Here is a 22,353-nt window from a genome sequence, read left to right as displayed (position 1 = left end):
CATTTGGCCGTAACATGTATCTCATCATGGCAATCCCCTTTATAATCCCCCTTCCCCACTCTACTCACACATACACTTTTTTTGTCTTAATGCCTACTAAGGCCCTGTCCTTTAGAGGCCTTGTCCTTTGCTTTAGACTTAGGAACCTGTTTTCATTTCCCCACAGATACCATATTCTCTCATTCTTCCAGATATTTGCTGTTCCCTCCTATAGTATAGTATGTCTCCTGTTCAAAAGCTCCTTAATAGCTGCCATTTACTATGTACCAGGCAGAGTGCTTTGCATGCCTTTTTTCATTTAATCCTCACATCAACCTGATGGGATAAATTTATTTCCCTTTACTTTAGAATTAAGGACACCAAGGCCTAGAATAGGTCATGTAATTTGCCCAAGGCACACTTTTCTAGGAGGCAACTTAGAATTCAACCCATTGCTCTACAAATTATGTTATGCTGTCTTCTCTTAGGAAAAGGAGCATATTTTATTTATTTTTGTATACTTAGCATCTAGTACAAGGCATAGTAAATATTTGTTGAGAATAAAGTGAGACTTGAGCTAATCTTAAAGAATGAGACCATTCTAAACAGGAGAAAACATGGACAAATACAGAAATGAGACTATGTCTACAGCACACTTAGAGAACAATGACCAGGTCCCTGTGGGTTAACACTTTGCCACCTGGATTTGCTGCTCCAGTCTTCTCTTGCGCTTTGCAATAAACCTCCTCTAGGATCTATCTGATTCCTCTACTATTCTCTCTTGAATCTAGTCTACTCAGGTTTTAGTCCCACTACTCCACCAGAATGGCTATTATTAAGGTCACTTCTGTGTTGCTAAATCCAGTGGACATTTCTCAGTTGTCATCTTACTTGATCTGTCCACATCATTTGACCACAGGTGATCACTCCATTCTTACTGATATACTTTCTTCCAGGATACCATCCTATCTTGGTTTCCCTCCTACCTCACTAGTTGTAATTTCTTCCTCTCCCACTCAGCCTCTGGGTGGTAGAGTGCCCCAGGCCTATCTCTCATAGTCTCTCAATCCACACTCACTCGTTTACTGATCTAATCCAGTCTTGGTCTTTAAATACCATCTACATGCTAATGACTCCTCAGTTTATATCACTAGTCCAGATCTCCCTCCCTGATCTCCCGACTCTTACAGTTAACTTCCTGTTAACATCTCCATTTGGAAGTATAACAGACATTCCAAACTTAACATATCCAAGATTAAACTCTTACTCTTCCCCTAAAATGTTGCTTCTCCTGCAGTGTTTCCCATTTCAATTTATGGCAACTCTCGCTTTCCACTTGCTAAGGCTAGAACCTTGTATTCTCACACCCCACAACTAGCCTATCAGGAAATCTTCAAAATGTATCCAGATCTGACCACTGCACTGTTACCACCATGTTCATTCACCTGAGTTATTATAATAACACCCTAACTGGTTGGTCTTCCTCACCTTTGACGTCCTACTAGTTGTTCTCAACACAGTAGCCAGAGTGATCCTTTTAACATAAGGATAGGGTATATTACTATGCCAAACCCTGTAGTGGTTCCCCATTGCATTCAGGATAAAAACTAAAGTAATAATAGCCTGTAAAACCAATCTGGCCCCCCTGTTACCCAGCTGAGCTCCTGTCCCACTCCTCTCCCTGTGTGTGGTGCTTCAGCCACACCAACTTCATTGCAGTTCTTCATACATGCCACTGCTCCTGCCCTGGGGCCTTTGCTCCTGCCCTTCCTCCTGGAATGCCCTTTCCGCATGTAGTCACAGGGCTCACTCCCTAACTTCCTTTAAGTCTTTGCTTAAATGACACCATCTCAGTGAGGTCTGTTCAGACTACCCTATTCAGAATTAAAACTCTCATGTCCTGTTTTACCCTCCTGAATTTTACCCTCAGACCATTTATCACCTTCTATTCAATTAACTTTTTTTGTTTGCTTACATTTAATTGACTGTTCTCTACATGCTAGAAAATAAGCTCCAGAAGGGCAGGGATTTATTTCTGCTTTCTTCGTAATACCTGCCTAAAAAATGCCTGGCATAAGTAATTAATAAATAATTACTGAACTGAGTTAGACTAAAGTAAACTTCGGTATTTACATGTGAAAATCTTTTGGAGATCTTGAGGTTCATTTAAGTAGATTTTCCAGCCATGAAAAACGATATGTGAGCCCCAAATGTAAAGAAGATACATTTGACCAGGAAAGTTTGCCAACAGCTGTAGGTCTGCTTGTACTGTTATCATGCTCCTTAGTGTCATCTGGTATTAAATTATGTTTAGCCCCTCAATTGATACAGGCCTGGATTTTAGGTTGCCTTCCTTCTCCCACAACTATCAAGGCTTTAATCAGAGCATTAAGGAGCTCTAAATAGGCCCTGCTTTTGAATCTGCATATCAGGAGGGGGCTGGGAGTATGAGTGGGAGGATGTCATGTCCCAGTGATTAATGATCTCTAGGAAGCTGAAAAGGGGAGAGTAATATACACAGTATTTCTACCCCCTGGAGTAGGAATGCAAACACCATTGTGCGGATCTGTGCATAGTCACTGACTTCCTGGTAGCTGGAGAATTTCATACACTCTTCTACCACAAATAAAACTGTCAGAGAAGTGACAGCTCAAAAAGCTGGCTTTCCTTACTTAAAAAGAATAGCTCAAACACAGTGAGCCAGAAAATTAATTTTGTAGTTGTTTGGGAACCCAGTTGTTTAATAAGAAACGAGAAAATGGGAACTTTTCTTGAAAAGCCTAAAACCTCCAAATATTTGTTGAATCAAACTCTACATTTGGTTTCTTAAATTTACGAAATTCCTGGAAACTGCTTATTTTAAATGAATTTAAAGGGAAGCATTCCATTGTAATGAAATGCATTGCCTTAAACTTTTCAGTGTGGTCTCTATGGTAGATTCAGAGAATCATACTACTGGTGGACTCCAGCCTATTGCTCTATGTGTTGAAAAAAAACTAACATTTCAAAGTGGCTTTTACAGTTTTAGAAAGTAATTCTAACGTAGAGTTCTATTATTTTTTCTTTTAATCCCAGTGAATCTATGATATTTAATAACCGTTTCCAAATGCTTAAGTCAGAAGTGCAATATTTTTATCTATAGATAAGGAACTACAGATGTTTGCAAAACTTTTAAAAGGAAAGTTTGAGGGAAAAGCATCGTATTTCAGCCAATTGCGATTATTTACAAATAATCAAAATTAGAGACTTTGTTGAATAGTAGTAGTAGAAATAGCAAGCAGCAGCAGCAGTAGATTCTTAGTGGGGACAACCAAATAACTTGTATTTTACCAGGAACCATTCACTTATAGGACTTGTTAAATTATTTTTGTTCTTGGTTCTGATTTTTTGGTGCCCTTTACATTACCAGTTATTGTTCTCCATTGTCTACTTTTTCAACTTTGAGTTCTTATGAATTTTTTTCCCGTAATATAAAAAGAAAGAAAAGAAATATTCATTCTTGGGGAAATGCAGCCACACTTCAGGGTAAAGGAGAGAAAATATTTTGTATTTTATTTCTGTTTTGTTGTTGTTTATTTTGTTTTATATTTGAAGGTGTCACTATAATCTAAATTAAAAGGAACTACTATGGGCTAAATTAAGACAGCATCAGTTAGATTAAGCCCTGAATTTGGTTTCCAAGTGGTTAGACTTTTAAATTGTATTTGCAAGAGTTTATTTTTAGTCAGGATGCAGTTATTTTTAGATCTGCTTCTCTGTCACTAGGAAATGTAATGCCTGTCTCTCCATTGTTGTTTATCAGGAAGTTCTGAGGCACAGGCTTTTAAGATCCAGTTAGCACAGAACACCACCTCTCCTTTTAAAAGAAAAAATATGAAATAATGCATGAAGGAAAATATATGAACTGAGAGCATGTCCAATTTTTAAATTGTTAGTGTCAATTAAACACTAACAATTTTAATTTTAATCTCTTATACACTGAGCAACGGAACAAGATTTTTAGGGAATACCAAAAAATACAAGGTTTGGGTTCCCCCTACTGGTGCGCATCCCAGGCTCGTTATCTCATTAATACATAGAAAGAAAGGCCTAGGGGGATAGAGATTCGAAGTAGCTATGTTGGCCTCTTTTTTTTTTTTTTTTTTTTTTGTTGGCCTCTTTTAAAGAAATCTGGGGACAAGAGAAGGAGAAAAACACCATTTACCATTTTCTGCAAATGTCTTATGAAATAAGGGATGATCTAAAAATTGTATTTCTATATCTAGAAAGTACAAAATTTAATCCTACAGTATTTGGTTTTTAATGTTGTTTCCTCTGTGATAAGCTGCTTATATACAGTGTTTCTCAAATGCTTTATGTTGTAATCTAAGGAATAATAAGACACCAGTGGATCCACAAAAGGATTTAAAATCCCAAGGAAAAACTGCAAAGCTAGTATTGTATCATAATAAAATTAAAGAGCTAGTGTTAAAGCTCACTAATTCCTATTTTAGCATTTCAGAAAGTGACATGACATCATATGATTGTGTGTGTCCATTTAACATCTGTTCTTTCTAATTTGTCATGTGTGTATTTGAAACAGTTCTCTTTATTTTCTGTTACTCAGTAAATGCCAAATAATATTAAAGGCTCATTTTGAAAAAGAAGAATTTTAATTGACTCCTAAAAGTCACTTCTGAACTTATTATGTTTGTGTTTTAAAGGACTAGTCAGTCAAGTTAAAATATTGTCTTTTTAAATTGCTTTTCAGCAATGCAGTCAACCTTTTAAGCAATGTTCCGGTCTCTTGTTTGGATGTTCTCATTTGTCCATTAACCCATGAAGAAACAGCCCCAGAAGCAACGACACTAGATGAACTGCCCAGTGATAAAACAGCTGAGAAAGAAACAGTTTTGAAAAATAATACCATGGTATACAATGGTATGGATATGGAGGCCATTCATGTTTTACTCAGTTTTATGGAGAAGAGAATAGACAAGGTAAGACTGATAAAATTGAGAAGATGCTTCTAAAGAATGTAATTGTACACACATTACAGACATCACAGGATGTGATTTTTGAATCTAAGCTTTTTTTTTATAGCTGACATCTTGAATAATTATTTATACTCCGGAAAGCATTTTACTGTAGTAAATGATAAATTGCTGATACCAAGTGAATTTATTTGTTTAAAGCTGAAAATTGTGTTGATGCGACACCAAAATTGTGACTAGTGCCTGAAAACAAAGGAAAAAATAATTACTTTTCTATGTAGGTATTTTGTAAGTTCTAGAAGTAAAAATTATCTCCCCCCAAAACTTGATGATAACTACTTTCCATAACACCTAAAAGACATCTTTAAAAGAAAATTGTCAACTTTCCATTTGTTGTAAGCTGCTTATTTTCTCTTTTCTGTCACTTGCTTTGTCGAGTATCTATATTAAAAGGCAGCAAGCTAGGATGGGTTGGTCATCAAAACCTTCGCCTTGTTTAAGCCCATTTGCTGAGCCAGTGAGGGCCCTACAAAATGTAGAAAAATCCAGGAAGGATAAAAATGGGCATTAGTAAACATGAAGATAACTAATGAAATGGAAATATTTTTAGGAAAATAATTTTTAAAATAGTTTGTACAGCTTTGGTAATATAAAGTGTCTCCCTCTCAAAAAAAGAGTATTAATATACTCAGTTATATGAAGAAAAGTAAACTGTTAGAAACTAAACTAATGCAGCATGTATGGTTTTCTTTGTAGGGAAGCAGCTATAGAGAGGGTCTAACTCCAGTTCTCAGCTTATTAACAGAATGTTCCCGAGCCCATCGAAACATCAGAAAATTTCTCAAAGATCAGGTAACTGTTTAATGCATATTAACATCTCAAAGTTAATCTTATATGTGTTTTTTAACATAAAATTAATGAGTCGAATTCTTTCACAGTCGTTTTCTTTCAGAATATCAGAAACTCAAAAAAGTTAGTGTTAAATCTTTGAAATCTTCCTAATCCACAAATAAGTGACCCTGTCTATTTTTTTGACTCATTCATTCATTTACTCAACAAATGTTTATTGAGATCTGTGTGCTGTATTCTAAGCATTGAAATACACATGAAGTCTTTGCTTTGTGGAGTTTCCCTTATTGTAGGGGGACAAAAAGTAAACAAATAAATGTATGATACAATGGCAAGTGGTGGTAAGTGTTCAGAAGAAAGATACAGGGGAAGGGAAAACTTAAGGGAATAAGGAAGAGCCTCTCTGAGGAAATGACATTTGAGCAGAAACTTGGATAAGTAAGGAAAGGATCTTTGAGAATATCTGGAAGAGGATATTCTCTGAGAATAGTTCTGTGAATATTCTAGAAGAGGAATGTACCAGACAGAACGACTTCAAAGTCCCTGGATGAGAGGATGCTTTGGTATGCTTAAGGAAAAGCAAGAAGGCTAGAGAACGTTGTGCGAGGGGGAGAGTGGTAGATGAAGTAAAAGAGGTAAGCAAGAACCAAATAACGTAAGGTTGTATAGGACTTTTGATTTTCTTCTAAGTGAGAAGGGAGAGCATTGGACTGTTCTGAGAAGGGACGTGATGTGACCTCATTTATATTTAAAGATATTCTGGCTACTATATATAAGATAGACTAAAGGAGTGTGAGTAGATGTGAGGAGACCAGCCCAAAAGAGAGCTGATGATGAAGGTTCGGAGTAAGATGGTAGTAGTTGGAGTTCATGGTAAGAAGTCATCTTTCTGCCTCTGCATCTACTGTCTGTCTGCATCTATCTGTACCCCCATGTCCTTTGTCTCCCCCCTCTATCACAAGGGATGAATTGTCCCTGCTTCCTTCTGTGGCCAGCCTCTGCACTCATATCCTGGATACCTTTCCCTCTCACCTCAAGAACTTTGCTCCTGTATTTACTCCCTCTCTTTCTTCTTACATTAATCTTTTTTTTTTTTTTTAATGTACTGGATCATTTTTGTCTGCACCCAAACACATCTTCCATCTTAAAAGCAGAAAAACCTTCCCTTAATCCCACTTCTCAAGCTGCCTCTCCATTTCTCTTCTCTTCTTTATGCAGTGTTCCTCAGGACAGTTTTCTGTGCTCACCCGCTCTCTTCTTTTTACTAATTTTGATTCTCTTCCGAACCCACTGTAATTAGGTTTTCATGCTTTTCATTCTACTACAAAGGTGTTTGTCAAACATCATCAACCCGATATTGCGAAATCTAATAGTTCTCAAATCTTTTTTTTATTCCCCCGTAACATTTTGATGTAATTAAGTATTCTCTCCTACTTGAAGTACCTTCTTCACTTGGTGTCTAGGACACAACAGGGAACTTCTTCTTTGCAGTGTTTGAGCTCCCCAAGGCAATATTATCTTTGTCTCCATTTCTACTCTCTTGTTGGTCTCATTCAACAGTCATGGTTTTGAAAGTCATCTATTCACTGATGACTCGCAAATTTCTATCTCTACTCTTGACCTGTCCCCTAAGCGCCAGACTTATATAACATACTGCCTACTCATCTCCTCCCCTTGGATGTGTAGTAGGTATCTTAAGTTTAACGTATCCCAAACTAATCTCTTGATTTCCCATCCCTCCCCACCCTCTGTCTTCCCCTTCTTTCCTCATTCACTACATGGTACCACCATTCACCTCATTGTTCATTTATTGCCATATAGAATTTCTCTTAATAAATTAACTAGGTTCATTTTCCCCCATATGTTTATGGTCAAGATTTAATAAGCACTTTACTGTGTGTAGAGCACATTAATAGATATTGCTGATAAGGAGAAATTAGAAAGTAGGGACTCTTATCTTTGAAGAATTTATAGTCTATTGGAAGACTAGCTACCATCAAAGCATGAATAATCATTTAAGCAAAATAAGTTAGTTAATTGATGAATTAAGGTCATTTCCAAGTTTGATTATTTTAAGACATTCTATCATGACTAGGAGGACTTGGTGGAGAATAATAAATGAAAATACTTTGTGTTCTATATTTTAGCTTTTTCACAGAGGAGATCCACGTTCAACTAAACTGTTTAGATTTTGCCATCTCTAACCAGGATAGCCCCCCCAAAATCTGTTTGTTAAATAGATTATTTATATGAAGGTCTTGGACTATACATTATGTAGATACAAAAGATTGTGAGACCCACTCCTTATCCTCAAAGAAATACTACAGTACAGATAAAGAAGGAGACATGACAAGTAAAAGACAACTAAAGAAAGATACAAGGCACAATACAGAAATCAACTTTCCTTCTGAGGAAGATGCACTATAGACTATGAGGATCAAGAAGGGCAGAACTTAAAGTAACAGATGATTAACTTTGATAATAGTGTAAATGGAACCATGGCTAATTAATTATTGTGCCCCATAGTTAATACCTGATTAAATCCAACTCGTGCGTACCCAAAGTAAATTGGTCTTGAGTATTCAGTATTTGGGCAGGTAGAAAGAGAACAGATGGTAGAAATTACTGATTCAGGTTGGATTCATCTGGAGAGGCTAATAGAAGAGATGAAGATTCTATGGATTTGAAAGAGGAACTGGACAAGATTTCTCAAAGAAAAGAAAAAATTTAATGGAGGGTAGTATTTGGGGGGAAATAGAAATGCTCCATACATATGCAGTTTGGGCATGATATGTAACAATAAAAACTACAAAATTTCACTTCAAAAACTTAAGGAACCCAAAACATAGCTAAGAGAATTTTTGTGCGATAACCTTTACTAATAGATACTATACTCTGGAACTGTAGGTACATACCACATGAAATCATTTGTTACATGTCTCATTCCTCTAGAAATGGGAGATAAACTCAGTATGGTTGGCTGAATCAAATAATAAGAATTTATTGTGCAATTACTTTGTGCCTACCGGGCACAAAGAGAATTTTGTTCTATCCTACCAATCCTACCAGAGATATTGAAACATGGATTCTATAAACACTTTGGGCAGATTACTCAGTTTTTCTGAGATTTAGTTTCTGGGTTTTTTTCACTACTGTATCTTCAGGGCCTCCAGTACCTCCTGATACATGGTAGGCACTCAGTATAGAAAGAGATAAGGAAGGAAGGAAGTCAGCTGAATGGATTAAATAAAAAATAATATACATACACATAAAGAGTCTGGTGTAGTAAATTATAATTTGACTTTGTGTCTATCTTCATTTCCTAGCATAGTGCCTAGCTTATAGAAAGCACTTTTAAAAAGTTACTTGAATTAATTCATTCTTCCTTCAATCATCAAATATTTATTGAAACCTGTAATATGCCGGGCACTGAGAGCGGTACACAAAACAGAAAGAAATCCCTGCCCCCATGGAACTGACTTGTGGAAAAAGGCAGACAATAAAGAAAGAAATATATACTGTGTTAGGTGGTGATAAGTGCTATGAGGAAGATTAAAGCAGAGGGAGGGGGATAAAAAAAAGAGAATGCTGAAGGTTAATTATATAGGGTGGTCAGGGAATGTCTTCCTATAAATGACATTTGAACAGAGACCTGAAGAAAGTAAGGGAATGAGCCAAGCCAGTTTCCAGAAAAAGAGTTTCTGGGCAGAGGGAGCAGCAAATGCAAAGACCATGAGGTAGGAAAGTGCTCGGTGAGTATAAGGAGTTCCATGGAGGTTTGTGAGACTATAGCAGTGTAAGCAAGGAATATAATAGAAATTAAGTCAGAAAAGTAGCAGGAAGCCACATTATGTGAAACCTAAGGAATTTGGAAGGACCTCGTCTTTTACTATGAGTGAGATGAGAAGCCATGGGAACTGGAGGACTTTGAGAAGAGGAATGACATGATCTGACTTTCAAAGGATCATCCTAGCTGCTATGTAGAGAATAGATCATAGAAGGACCAGGATGGAAGCAGGGATGACTTAGGAGACTGTGGTAATAGTTCAGATGAGAAATATTGGTAGCTTGAATTTGGTAATACTAGAGGAGATAGTGAGAAGTGGTTGGGTTATGGATATAATTCAAAGGTAGAGCCAGAATAATTTGCTGATGGATTGGATGTGGGATGTGAAAGAGAGGAATCAAGGCTGTTTCCAAGGTATTTGCAGTAAATAGTTGGAAGAACAGACTTGCTATTTAATGAGATGGAAAACTGTAGAAGGAACAGCTTTGTTGGGCGCTTCAATATTCTGCTTAGGACATGCTAAATTTGAGAAGCCTATAAAAGTCTGGAGGTCATGGAAGAAATCAAGATAGACGTATACTTTAGGGAGTTATCAGTAAATAGAGACCATACAAAGCCATAAAACTGGATGAGATCACCAATAGAGAGTGAAAATAGTAAAGAAATGTTTCCCAAGAACTTAACCCTTGAATATTCCAGCACTTAAAAACAAAAGGATAAAAGAGAACTGGCACAGAGGCTAAGATGAAGCAACCAGTGTGGAGAACCAAAAGAGGAGGGGTCTGGGTGGATGCATGGATGGGTGAGTGAGTGAGCAAACAAACAGATAAACCAAGCAAGTTATGTAATCCCTCTGAGGATCAGTCTATAAAATAGGGATGATGGTGATGTTACTACCTCCTTTGCAAGGTTCCTGTGAGGGTTGATTATAGAGAATGTATGCATATCATCTATTACAGCAACTAGCACATAGGAAGTACTCAATAATTAATAACCATTTTATTATAAAATAAAACAACTAGAAAACATATGTACAGGGTTTTTGGGTTTTTTTAGTAAATAATGAAAATGCTGCAGGAATTAAAAGAAGGGAAAAATCAATATGAGTCAGGGTATTAAGGAAGAAAGAGAAATTTGACCCAGACTTTAACATGGATTTTGATAGAGGCAGCAGGGGCATTCCAGGTGCTGAGATGAGTAAAAACTCAGGAATGGGTTTGAATATATCATGGTGGTACAGTGAAGAGATGTTTCACTTCAAATGAAATTTCATTACAGGCATGAAATTATTTGAGGTTTGTTTTTTGTTTAGCTTTATTCTATTTGGAAGTAAACCTATTTATTTTTTAATGTTTTTTCTACTCTTACAAAACTAAGCTCGGTTGGTACCATTCTCGCTTACTCTAATACTTAAACGATTGATGATGGTTTTGCATTTGTGCCATTAGGTTTTACCACCACTGAGGGATGTGACAAATCGACCTGAAGTTGGCTCAACTGTGAGAAATAAGCTGGTGCGCCTCATGACACATGTTGACCTGGGAGTCAAGCAAATTGCTGCTGAATTCCTTTTTGTCCTTTGCAAAGAGAGAGGTAGGTTAAACTCTCTTTGCCCTCTACTTTTTCATCTTTCTGAGGGAATTTGAGAAATGTTTCTGTTATTAGTGGCCATCTCATTCCACTCTTTTCAGAGCTTATTCTCTATCTGTTCCATTAGAGGCCTTGAGCAGATAATAAAAATTAATAATTTAAAAGCATTTTCTACATGCTTCTGAATTCATTGAGACATGCAGGCAGATACACTACCAAACACGCTCATGTTTAAACTTTGCCTTCTGTCTCCTTAACCCAGGCTTCTTAATCTTGATGAGTCAGGACCTGGAGCCATTCTGAAAAATCTGCTTAAGTAATTCAGGTGCTAATATTTTGATAACCAGGCAAAGGCCTGGGTTAGTTCCACTTTTTAATTCCTCTTGGAATTAAAGCTATAGGAGTTTTGGTTTCTTCATTAAGTTCTTTAATCAATAAATGCATAAGATAAACCTCTTACCCTTGAGATGAGGGTAAGACAGAAGTAGAGAGAAACTAAAAAGTAACTATACTATAATAAATACTATTTTACAAGTATGTATAAAGTGATTGTCTTCTGAGATACATCTAACAATTTAAAATATTTCCTTAAATTATATGGATTATTTTGCTCTACAAAAGTTCTCCAAACAAGGAACTTTAACCAGGTTATTCAGATATTCTTACTATTTCTTTCTGCATCTCCTAGTTTATAAAAGTACTAGTGTAAAAGTCCCAACTAAGCAGATTTTATATTACACTTTTTTAAGTACCCTAGTTTTGTGAGAGAGATAACTTAGAAGTGAAAAACTTCACTCACTTCTCTCAAAATCTTCAGTCAGTTGAATTCTTTTCTCCCCTACCAGCTTTATTGAGGTATGATTGACAAATAAAATTATATATATTTAAAGTATACAACATGATGATTTGATACACATATACATTGTGAAATGATTACCACAGTCAGGTTAATTAACACATTCACCACCTCACATAGTTACGTGTGTGTGTGTGTGTGTGTGTGTGGTGTGAGAACACAATATTTACTCTCTTAGCAAATTTCAAGTGTATAATAAACTATTATTAACTATAGTCATCATGCTGTATATTAGATCCCCAGAACTTATTAATCTTATAACTGAACTTATTCATCTTATAACTTGTACCCTTTGACCAGATCTCCCTGTTTCTCTACCCTCTATTCCCTGGTAACCACTGTTCTACTCTCTGTTTCTATGAGTTTGATTTTTTTTTTCAGATTCTACATATAAGTGAGATCTACAGTATTTGCCTTTGTCTGGCTTATTCACTTAGCATAATGTTCTCTAGGTTCATCCATGTTGTTGCAAATAGTAGGATTTCCTTTGTCATGGCTGAATAATACTCATTTTATATACAGTTGACCCTTGACCAACACAAGTTTGAACTGCTCGGGTTCACTTAGATATGGATATTTTTCAGTAAATACACACTACAGTACTGCATGATCCATGGTAGGTTGGACCCCCAGTTAGTTGGATCTGTGGACGTGGAGCCACAGAATCAGAGATCAGACTATCCAATTATACACACATTTTCGACTGCATAAAGGGTAGGCGTCCCTAACCCTAGCATTCCTTAAGGGTCAACTGTGTGTGTGTGTGTGTGCGCGTGCGTGCACACACGTGCATGCATATACACACACACACACCTCCTTTATCTATTCATCTGTTGATAGGCACTTAGCTTGTTTCCATATCGTGGCTATTGTGAGTAATGCTGCAATGAACATGAGAGTTGAGATATCTCATAGGGATTCTGATTTCATTTCCTTTGGATATATACCCAGAAGTGGGATGCTGGATTATATTGTAGTTCTATATTTAATTTTTTTAGTAACCTCCGTAGTGTTTTCCATAGTAGCTGCACCAATTTACATTCCCACTAACAGTGCACAAGGGTTCCATCTTTGCCACATCCTTGCCAGCACTTGTTATCTCTTGTTTTTTGATAAAAGTCATTCTAATAGGTGTGAGGTGATCTCTCATTGTGGTTTTGACTTGCATTTCCCTGATGATTATTGACATTGAGCACCTTTTCATGTACCTGTTGGCCATCTGTATGCCTTTGGAAAAGTGTCTATTCAGGTCCTTTGCCTAATTTTTAATCGTATTATTTGGGGTTTTTTGTTATTGAGTTGCATTCATTGAATTCTTAAACTTCATTTCTGACTAATTGGTACAACCATTTCAGTTACTGTTAAGATGGTATATTAGCAACATAATTTGATCAATATCATTACAATGATAATAAACACAACTATTATGTATTCATGTGCCAAACATTCTATGCCATAATCTCATTTAATTCTCATAAGGACTCTCTGAGGTAAACATTATTATTATTTCAGTGTCATAAATGAGGCAAGGGTCTTATCCAATCTCATGCAGTTGAGCTGTCTTTCCATTCTGCCATATTTCCTCTCATAATACAATTGACCCTTGAACAACATGGGTTTGAACTTCCCAGGTCCACTTATATGCAGATTCTTTTTTGATAAATATGTACTACAGTACTACGCAATCCATAGTTGAATCCACAGATGTGGAACAGCAAATATGGAGGGCCAACTGTAAAGTTATAGGAGGATATTCAACTGCATGGAGGGCCATCACCCCTAACCCCTGTGTTGTTCAAGGGTCAACTGTAATTATCTTCAACTGTTCTCATAGACTAGTTTATTTAACATCTGCTCTTTTAAACAATTCAGTTATTTTATGACTATGAAAAAAGATATTACATCTTGAAATTGACTGGAATAGTGCCTTGCATATAGTAGTCTGCAAATACCGGCTGAATTAAATCGATTTTACTGAGATCAGAAATTAGCTGTATTTAAAGTATGATCATATACACACACACACACACACACATATATACATGTAAATCTAAACCACACGTGTATCTATTCATTAAAAAGTATTTATCAAAATATAAATACATCAAAATCTTATCCATTGTTACCTCTAAGTGGTAGAATGACTGGTGACTTTTTTTAGTTCTCTGTATTGTATAATTTTTCTACAATGAGCATGCATTTCTTGTGTACATGTAGTTTTTAAGAGGGGAAAAATGAAGTTTATTTCTTCCGTAATTACATATCTAAATATATATTACATACCTAAATACATAAACTACATATCTAAATATATATCTAAATAATTTTATATATCTAAATACATAAATTATATATATAAATATAATCAATCACCTTACTAATGAGTTGGTGTCGTAACAAATATGGTATATACATTGATAAATGAATCTGTTAATTGTTTTTAATATGAAATGGTTAGCTTTGTTCCCCCTGGGACCCAGTATTTGCGGTGTCATAGTCCTAACTTTGAGCCCCAAACCCATATTAGCAAAATTGTATCTTTTTCATTTGATCTTTAACAATTCTATATATATTCGTCTGCTTTTCCTTTTAGTTTGATTTAATAGTAAAAGTATTCTTCTGAAATAAAAGCTTGCTTATTCAACAAATACTTTTTGAGCTAGACCCTGGGAATACAAAGGTATACAAGATAAGCAAGGTCTCTGCCCTCATATTATTTACTTTCTTTATCAAGGATTACAAACTCAGATGCCTACAAAGTGCCAGGCTGGTAATAAAGTAAGTGAAATGAACGGAACGTAAGCTGATAAATGAAAACTGACACTTAGCTAATTGTTGGGGAGATTGTGGGTTGGGAGTGGAGGAACAGGGGAATGTGGGAGACTGGAAAAGGGACCTTGCTGCTATTTAGCTCCAGCTGATTGTTACCATGAAGGAGCATGTGGCCAGTGTTACCAAACCACCCAGATTTTTCAGGAGAGATTTTAAATGCTGTCAACTAATTCTAATTTAAAACGTTCTGCCCCCCACCCGCCAAAAAATTTTGTAGTCCATATTCAACTCATAAGTCATCAGATTTTAGAGTTAGGATTGGGTTTGGAGGCAGATTATATCAAAATGAAATAAATTTAAGATAATTTATCAGAGTGACTGACCTTTCCTCTTAAAGATGTTCAAAGCTGAGTTTGAAAGTTAAGGTACCATGACCAAGGCACAAAGTTCAGACCACTAAGCAGAGACAGCAAACAGCAATCAAATTGGGTTAGGAACACAGAGACAAGATTAAAAAGGAAAATTGAAATGGGGCAAGATACAAAGACCAAAATTTTATGAAAGACTTGGCACAGAAAAAGCCGTCCAAGTGCCATCTGTGCCAGGCTAAACTACATCTCCAACTGATAGCGACCCACAGGTTAACTTGTGCTCGTGCTACTGACTTGTTTTGTTGAGTGCTGACAAAACTAAATTTTTATTACCTGCCCTGCAAATTGTATACTTTATAAGGGGTCCTAAAGACAAGCCTTACATAGTTTAATAAAAGAAAATAATTTGTAAAAAACCCCCTGCCTTTGTGGGGTATTCCCCTCCTCCCCAGCCCCCACCTTTTAACACATTTATTAATTCCCAGTGTGTGCTAGGCATTGTGGTAGGGAAGGAGCTGAGTTGCAGAGATAAATAAGGCTTGAACTCTCTCAGCACATAGCCCCGCACCATTATACACTTACCTTTGTCTCATTTATTTCAGTCTCAGAGGAATAGGTGTCTCTTTAGCTTGGAGCTAAGCAGTCTCCCTCTCCTGATGATCTTTTCCCTTCCTGTCTTCTCAGAAGACTTGCTTCATCAGTTGTTACCTTCTGTTCTTTTGTTTGTTAACTCTCCCTATGTTTTCCTCAATCTATATACATCTTCATGTCACTGTCCTTCACATGTTAACATCTTGAAAGACTGATTTGTTCTTCTTTTCAGTATCTTCATTACCCACTCAGGCTTCAACTTGCTGCAAGTAAGGCTTTTCCACCATTCCCCACTCCCCAGATGCCACTGAAAATGCTTTCAGGAAGGTCACAAATTAACTAATTTTCAAAAGGAATGTGTATTTTTTAGTCTTTATCGTATGACATCTCTCTTAACAGTTGACACTATTGACCACTGTCATTTTTTCTGTGCTACAACACACTCTTAGATTTCCTTTGACCTACCTCTCTGTTCATTCTTTTCAGTCTGAGTTGCTAACTCGTATCTTTGTCCACATCGACTTGCTAGCATTCCGTAAAGCTCTCTCTGGCCCCATCTTCACTTTGCATTGCTTCCTGAGCCGTCTCTTCCCCTCACTTGGCTTCTGCTTCAGCCTGCTTTGGGGGGATTTCCAAATCTGTGTCTCTCTTAATAAACTACTAAAATAATCCTATCCCTCTGTTTCTGGTCAGGTTTTCTTCATTCTGTCTTACACAGGGCTAAGAAAAGGACTGTTCTAAAATACATATATAATATTGTCATTCCCCCTTATAAAACTTTCAGTGACTCCCTGTCACCTACATGGTAAAATCTAAATTTTACCTCCATGGCCTACCTCTATAGTGTATCCTAAATCCACTCCCTACCCGGCACTTTCTGCTTAATCATACTAAATTCTTTACTTTTGCATGATTATACTGCACTGTTCCTTGGCATATCTCCATAGCTTTGCAGATGCTGTTCCTTTTGCATGGAATGCCTCTCCCATCTTTGTTAGCATAGTGAGCTTTATGTATTCTTGAAGATCACCTTAAGCATCATCTGTGTGAAGATCATCTGAGGTAGAGTTCATCATTCTCTGCTTTGTACCATTTTTACTTATCTCTGTTAATACTTTTGACATTTGCTATGTTGTAACTTTTTGTTTATCAAACTTTTATTCTAGACATTGAGTTTCTTTAGGTCAGAAATCTTGTCTTCATCTTTGGATCCCCGGTGTTTCAACAAAGTATCTTACAGATAGTAGGTACCCCATAAATGTTTAATGAAAGGCCAAATATTTGTGCTGTCTGTGAATTCAGTGTGGTGAATACAGTGTCTTGTGGACTTCTCCATACAAAGGAATAATTGTAGGATACTATGGTAAGCACCATATGAGAGGAATGTGCCAGGTACTGCAGCAACCTGGAAGAGTGATTGGTTGGTGTGGAGAAAGTCAGAGAAAGTCTTCACCTAAGAGAACAGAGGAGTGGAAAGCAGCATTGGTATGTACAGAAAAGAGACTAGTTCAAAGTGTGAGGAACCCACAATGCACAGGAGTAATAGGAGATGAGTTTGGGAAAGAAGGCAGGTGCGACAAAATGAAGATTCCTTTAGGCCCTGTTTTAGAACTTCAGCTTTAGCCTTTCGGGGAGATTTTAGAGGTTTTATCCAGGAAGGTGGTAACATCGTATTTTTTGCTTTACAAAGGTATAACAGCAGGACTTTCCTGGTGGTCCAGTGGTTAAAACTCCATGCTCCCAATGCAGGGGACACGGGTTCAGTCCCTGGTTGGGGAAACAAGATCCCACATGCTGTGCAGCGTGGCCAAATAAAATAAAATTAAAAAAAAAAGAATATCAAAGATATAACAGGCAGTTGTGTGGAACCAGGAATGGAGGGATATGAGACTGGAAGTAGGAAGACTAGTCAGAGGAAGCTTCTAGTATAGGATTTCAAAAAGTCACAGCATTTAACTGAATGGAAAATGACTGTAAATCCTTCTCTGTGTAACAGAGAAGGGGGAATCGTTTCTGGGTAGAATCTGGCTCTGCCGTTCTTTCTCCGTAGTAAAAGAGCAAAACCCCTTTTATTGGTTTTCATAGGAGAGTGTGATAAAACCCACGTCTACATAAACAATAATGCCGTTACTACCAGTGCAGTTCTGACTTTGCAGTGTGCTGCTGTGGTTGCTTTCCTCTGTTCATAGTGCCTTCTAGCATCTTGATAAAATAATGGTGAAATATTTCTTGCAACTTTCTGACTGAATGCTGTTTTGTTTCATTTCTGCAGCAGTTTCATCTAATTGCATGGATGAGTACTGTGACAACAAATACATTTGTGTGTTTCTTTTTTTTAAGGACCACTCAGAAGATCTTTTGTTTGCCTTAGCAACTCATCTTAACATCCAAATTCAGTCCATTTTCCTCTTACTACGTTCCCAATATCAAACAGGATGTTATACAGTATATATGAAAATAGACTAAAAAGTAACTAAAAACACTCCACCAAATAATATAAATCAGAACTTCACAAAGAAAATGCCTCTCACTGTGTGGATTTTGTAGTCCATTTGTCTCCTCTTCCCCAACCCCCATTTTTAAGTATTTTATCTCATTAGCAAATGTTCATTTGATTTTTAAACTATTGGCTGTAGCCTTGTCTACTATTCTGAAAGCAAGTTATGTCTGAAACAGTCTTTGTAACCCAAGCTGTCACAGAGTTGACACAGAATGTTTGTTCCAGTGAATGAGCAGTAAGCACTATTTTCATAAAAGTGCTAGAGATTTTTACTATTGACTAGCTTCCAGGAGGATTTTCTGCATAAGAAAGCAGGTTATTTAGTGCTCTGTTGACTTCTTTTTAACCTATTTTGGCCTTTCATAAACTGTATTCTTAAGCTATTTTAATGTTTGGCCACTGTAGGTGGTTATTTACATTTTGTGTCTTTCTTACTGTTATTTTATTTTTTAAATATATTTATTTAAACCATTTATTTTTATCATCTCAGTTTAGACTTTCACATTTTCAGTGAATATTTCTTTTCTGGAACTGCTAAACATCGTATTTGTTAAAAAAAATAAACCTTATCCAAAAACTTAGTGAGAGTATCATTGTCATGTGGGTTCAGATATATGATCCTTCAGCCTCAGTGACTTTGTGTCTGACCATGTGGTTAAGGTCATGAATATTAAGAATATCTGTATACACTGGATATTCACTTCCCCTAATAACCCATCAAGAATCCATTAATTTATCTAAATCACTCCATCTTGTGGAGGCAAGAGGGAGCATATCAGATTTATTCAGAGGGTTTTCAGATTCCACCACCATGATCCCTCATTAAATTCTAATATGATTCTACCCAGCACCCATTGAGAATTATTACCAAAGAGACCACAGTTACCAGTAGGTTTTAATGTAGAAAATAGTTAAAAGTGACTAGTGTAAAACTTTATTTAATCTACTTATATTATTAATCTGTATTTCCTTTTGCACAAATTTCACATTTGCTGTGTCCTTTGAAAGCAGGACTTCCTTTTATTTGCCCCCAAATTACCTATTTTCAGTGTCAAGGGAGGTACCCTCTCGTTCAAGTATTTGAAAATTTAATGAACAGCTCTATCCTGGACTATTTATCCTACATCCTATCCATGCCCTTCATGGTTTCATACTCATTATATATATCCCTTTTCCTTAACCACTTAGTTCCTTATCCACTGCCCCTTTCAGGTCCCCAAAGTCATTTTAATTGCCCTCTTCTGAATCTTCTCCAGCTTTATTTTGTCTTTTTTGAGGTAAGTTATATGAATTACAGTAGTATTTCAGATGTAGATTTTACTAAGACTTTATACGTGGATAAAATACGTAGTGTTATGTTTTGTTTCCTACAGTTGTCTTTAGAATGACATTTTATTGAAAGCCTTAAGTAAATTTTGCCATTTTTTATGTTTTGATTGAATAGTCTAGTGTTCACCTTGAAACTGTACCTGAAGAAAAGAGTTTCTAAATAAAGCTGCTAAATATTCCTTAGTATTTTCCTTAAAGGTACTTAGAAATCAAAAAAATTCCTACAATTCAGGGTTCCCCTTACATTGATGAACTGATGACAGGTTAATACTTACACAGGACCTGCACCAAGTGCTTCACTGGGCTTTTTTTTCCCTGTTGTTAAGATAAGTCTAAAATGATCATTTTAGGGACTTCCCTGGTGGTCCAGTGGTAAAGAATCTGCCTTACAAGGCAGAGGACGCGGGTTCAATCCCTGGTCAGGGAACTAAGATCCCACATGCCGCAGGGCAACTAAGCCCATGTGTCACAACTACTGAGCTCACGTGCCTAAACTAGAGCCTGCGTGCCGCAAAATTACAGAGCCCACGTGCCCTGGAACCCGCGTGCCACAACTACAGAGCCGACGCGCCGTGGAGCCTGTGCGCCACAACTAAAGAAGAGAAAACCCACATGCCCCAACTAGAGAGAAGCCCGCGCGCTGCAACAAAAGATCCCACATGCCTCAACGAAGATCCCGCGTGCCGCAACTAAGACCCACGCAGCCAAAAATAAATAATAAATAAATCTTTAAAAAATAAAATTATCATTTTACATATTACTAGGGGAAAAGAACACGTTTAGTTTGTACCAGATACTTTCCTAAGCACCTTTCATGTATTAACCAGTGAGGTAGATATTATTCCAATTGTCTGTATCTGAAAATTGGAGTAAAGAGCCTGCTAGTAAGTGGTAGAACCATTATTAAGGTCCAGCAATTCCTGGCCTACCTTTCAGTGGGTATAATGTGCTTACATATTGTTGCTGACTTCTTTGAAAAAGGAGTAACTTAGCCTATCCTATTTGCTAATATCCGTAGGTTTTCTTATTTCTTAATCTCTTTCCCTCCAATTCCTATAAAAGGAATAGGAAAGATTTACATTATGTGCTATATTGGTAAAATGTCAATCTGGCTTTCATTAACTTTCTAATCATCATTTTTCTGAAACTGAATAAAGAAATCAAATTTGTGATCAAAAACTTAAAAACACCACCCTTACCAATGGCCTGGCGGTCACAGAAGCCCCACTCCTGCCACAAAGTATATTCAAAACAGCTTCATTTGAATTTCTGATACCTGAAAAAAGGTTTTTGGTCCTCAGAGCATGTAGGATTACTACTACCACACTTTGAAAACCTCTCAATTTTAAGATTTACTACCATGGCATATATCTCTAGCCTCCCTGTGTTGGTGAGTAGTTGGTGATGATAGTGAGGACTCAGGGATTCCTGTCTAAAAACCTATTCTGTTTTTGCAGTGGATAGCCTGCTGAAATACACTGGCTATGGGAATGCTGCAGGACTGTTGGCGGCCAGGGGCCTCTTGGCTGGAGGAAGAGGAGATAATTGGTACTCAGAGGACGAGGACACAGACACTGAAGAATACAAAAATGCAAAACCAAAGTATAGTATCATGTTTCTTTTCACCTAACTATGTCTGCCTTTGAATTGGTTATTTGCCTTTCACTTCCTTTGGCTTTCATTTTCCAAGTATTTCTCTTCCTTTGTGGATTTGGAAGCTTTCTGTTTAATAGTTTTAGAGGCAGTTTCATAGCTAGTGCCTTAGAGGGTGACTTCAAGTGATCGAGGAAGGATAATATTGCAAGAAATGTTCTGCTGCATGTGCTCGTTACCCTCTCCTAAGTATTAAGAGAGGTAGCGTTTTTAGATGTCTACCGTCATATATTTAAAGGATATTGTTGCTTATTTTGTGCTCTCCTTTCCATAAGTTGAGATTTTATAAGGTATAACCAAGACCAAGTATTTAAGTTGGTTATTTGATACTTCAGTCTTTCTCAGAAATCTAAATGTAGGTTCCATACATTCTGATATTTCCTCTTGTGAAAAGCCCTTATGAGTCAGTAAAGTAAAGCAACAGGGCACATTACTAGCAAAAGGAAAGAAAACTGGCTCTATGGTAAATTTTAATCAAACACTTATGGGAATCATCTTTTAACAGAGGCATTAGTACACTGGATAGGCAAACCAGAGACTCTATCAAGTTTTCCCTGAGTCAGTGCTTACAAGTCAAAGACACTAATCGTCTCTTATCCTGAAACAAACCACCTCTACTCTTCTACTCCCCATCCTTTTCATCCCCCTCTCAACTCCAATCCCAGGTAAATTTCTTAGTTTCCACTTATTAGGAGTTACTTGAGCTCAGTTTTCTGGTTTTCATTACTGAATGTTAAAAGGGTATGCCCTTCCCTATTGATGATGATATTGACATATGCTATGTTTTCTATCCACAGTCTTCTAGAATGTGATGTGGATAATGTAGTAGTTGAACAGGGATAGAAAAATCATTATCTGCAAAATTAGGCTCTTTTTTTTAAAGTATAGATTGTGCTTTGTTGAAATGAAAATAATAGGTTGTCAGAAGGTAAAAGAAAAAGATCATTCCCTAATCAGACAGGACTTATATGGCCTGTATTCTTGGCAAATCAGGTCTGAGTAGATGGTGTTACTTGTGGCATCCCCAGGGCTATCAGCCTCAACAGGATCTAGGAGTGTGTCCTAGAAGAAAAAGACTTTGGGGGAAAAAAAGCTAGCAGTGG

At 36.8% G+C, this 22,353-nt stretch overlaps 1 protein-coding gene and 1 long non-coding RNA gene across 11 annotated transcripts in view; one reads left to right on the top strand and one right to left on the bottom strand.

Moving 5' to 3' along the window:
• The window catches only part of RIC8B (RIC8 guanine nucleotide exchange factor B), a 118,380-nt gene that overhangs the window by 63,511 nt on the left and 32,516 nt on the right, over positions 1-22,353 (top strand). For 9 of the 10 annotated variants that reach the window (XR_014252276.1, XR_014252277.1, XR_014252278.1 and 6 more), the window contains exons 5-8: positions 4,730-4,958; positions 5,709-5,804; positions 11,037-11,181; positions 21,055-21,199. Coding sequence is in view for 3 of the 10 variants with exons in the window: in XM_082419448.1 (XP_082275574.1) it covers positions 4,730-4,958; positions 5,709-5,804; positions 11,037-11,181; positions 21,055-21,199 (615 nt within the window). In the remaining 7 variants the exon portion in view is untranslated. The remainder of the gene's footprint in view (positions 1-4,729; positions 4,959-5,708; positions 5,805-11,036; positions 11,182-21,054; positions 21,200-22,353) is intronic. The other variant, XM_082419447.1, reaches the window with a different exon arrangement.
• On the bottom strand, positions 3,693-4,723 carry LOC309640625. The gene is made up of 2 exons (XR_014252316.1): positions 4,135-4,723; positions 3,693-4,103 (listed from the first exon to the last, which is right to left on the bottom strand). It is a non-coding gene; the product is annotated as an uncharacterized lncRNA (long non-coding RNA).

The sequence above is a fragment of the Balaenoptera physalus genome (assembly GCF_965194825.1).
Source record: "Balaenoptera physalus genome assembly, chromosome: 13".
NCBI lineage: Eukaryota > Metazoa > Chordata > Mammalia > Artiodactyla > Balaenopteridae > Balaenoptera > Balaenoptera physalus.
The sequence above is the reverse complement of the archived record's forward strand: the minus strand, read 5'-3'. Positions and strand labels throughout refer to the sequence as shown.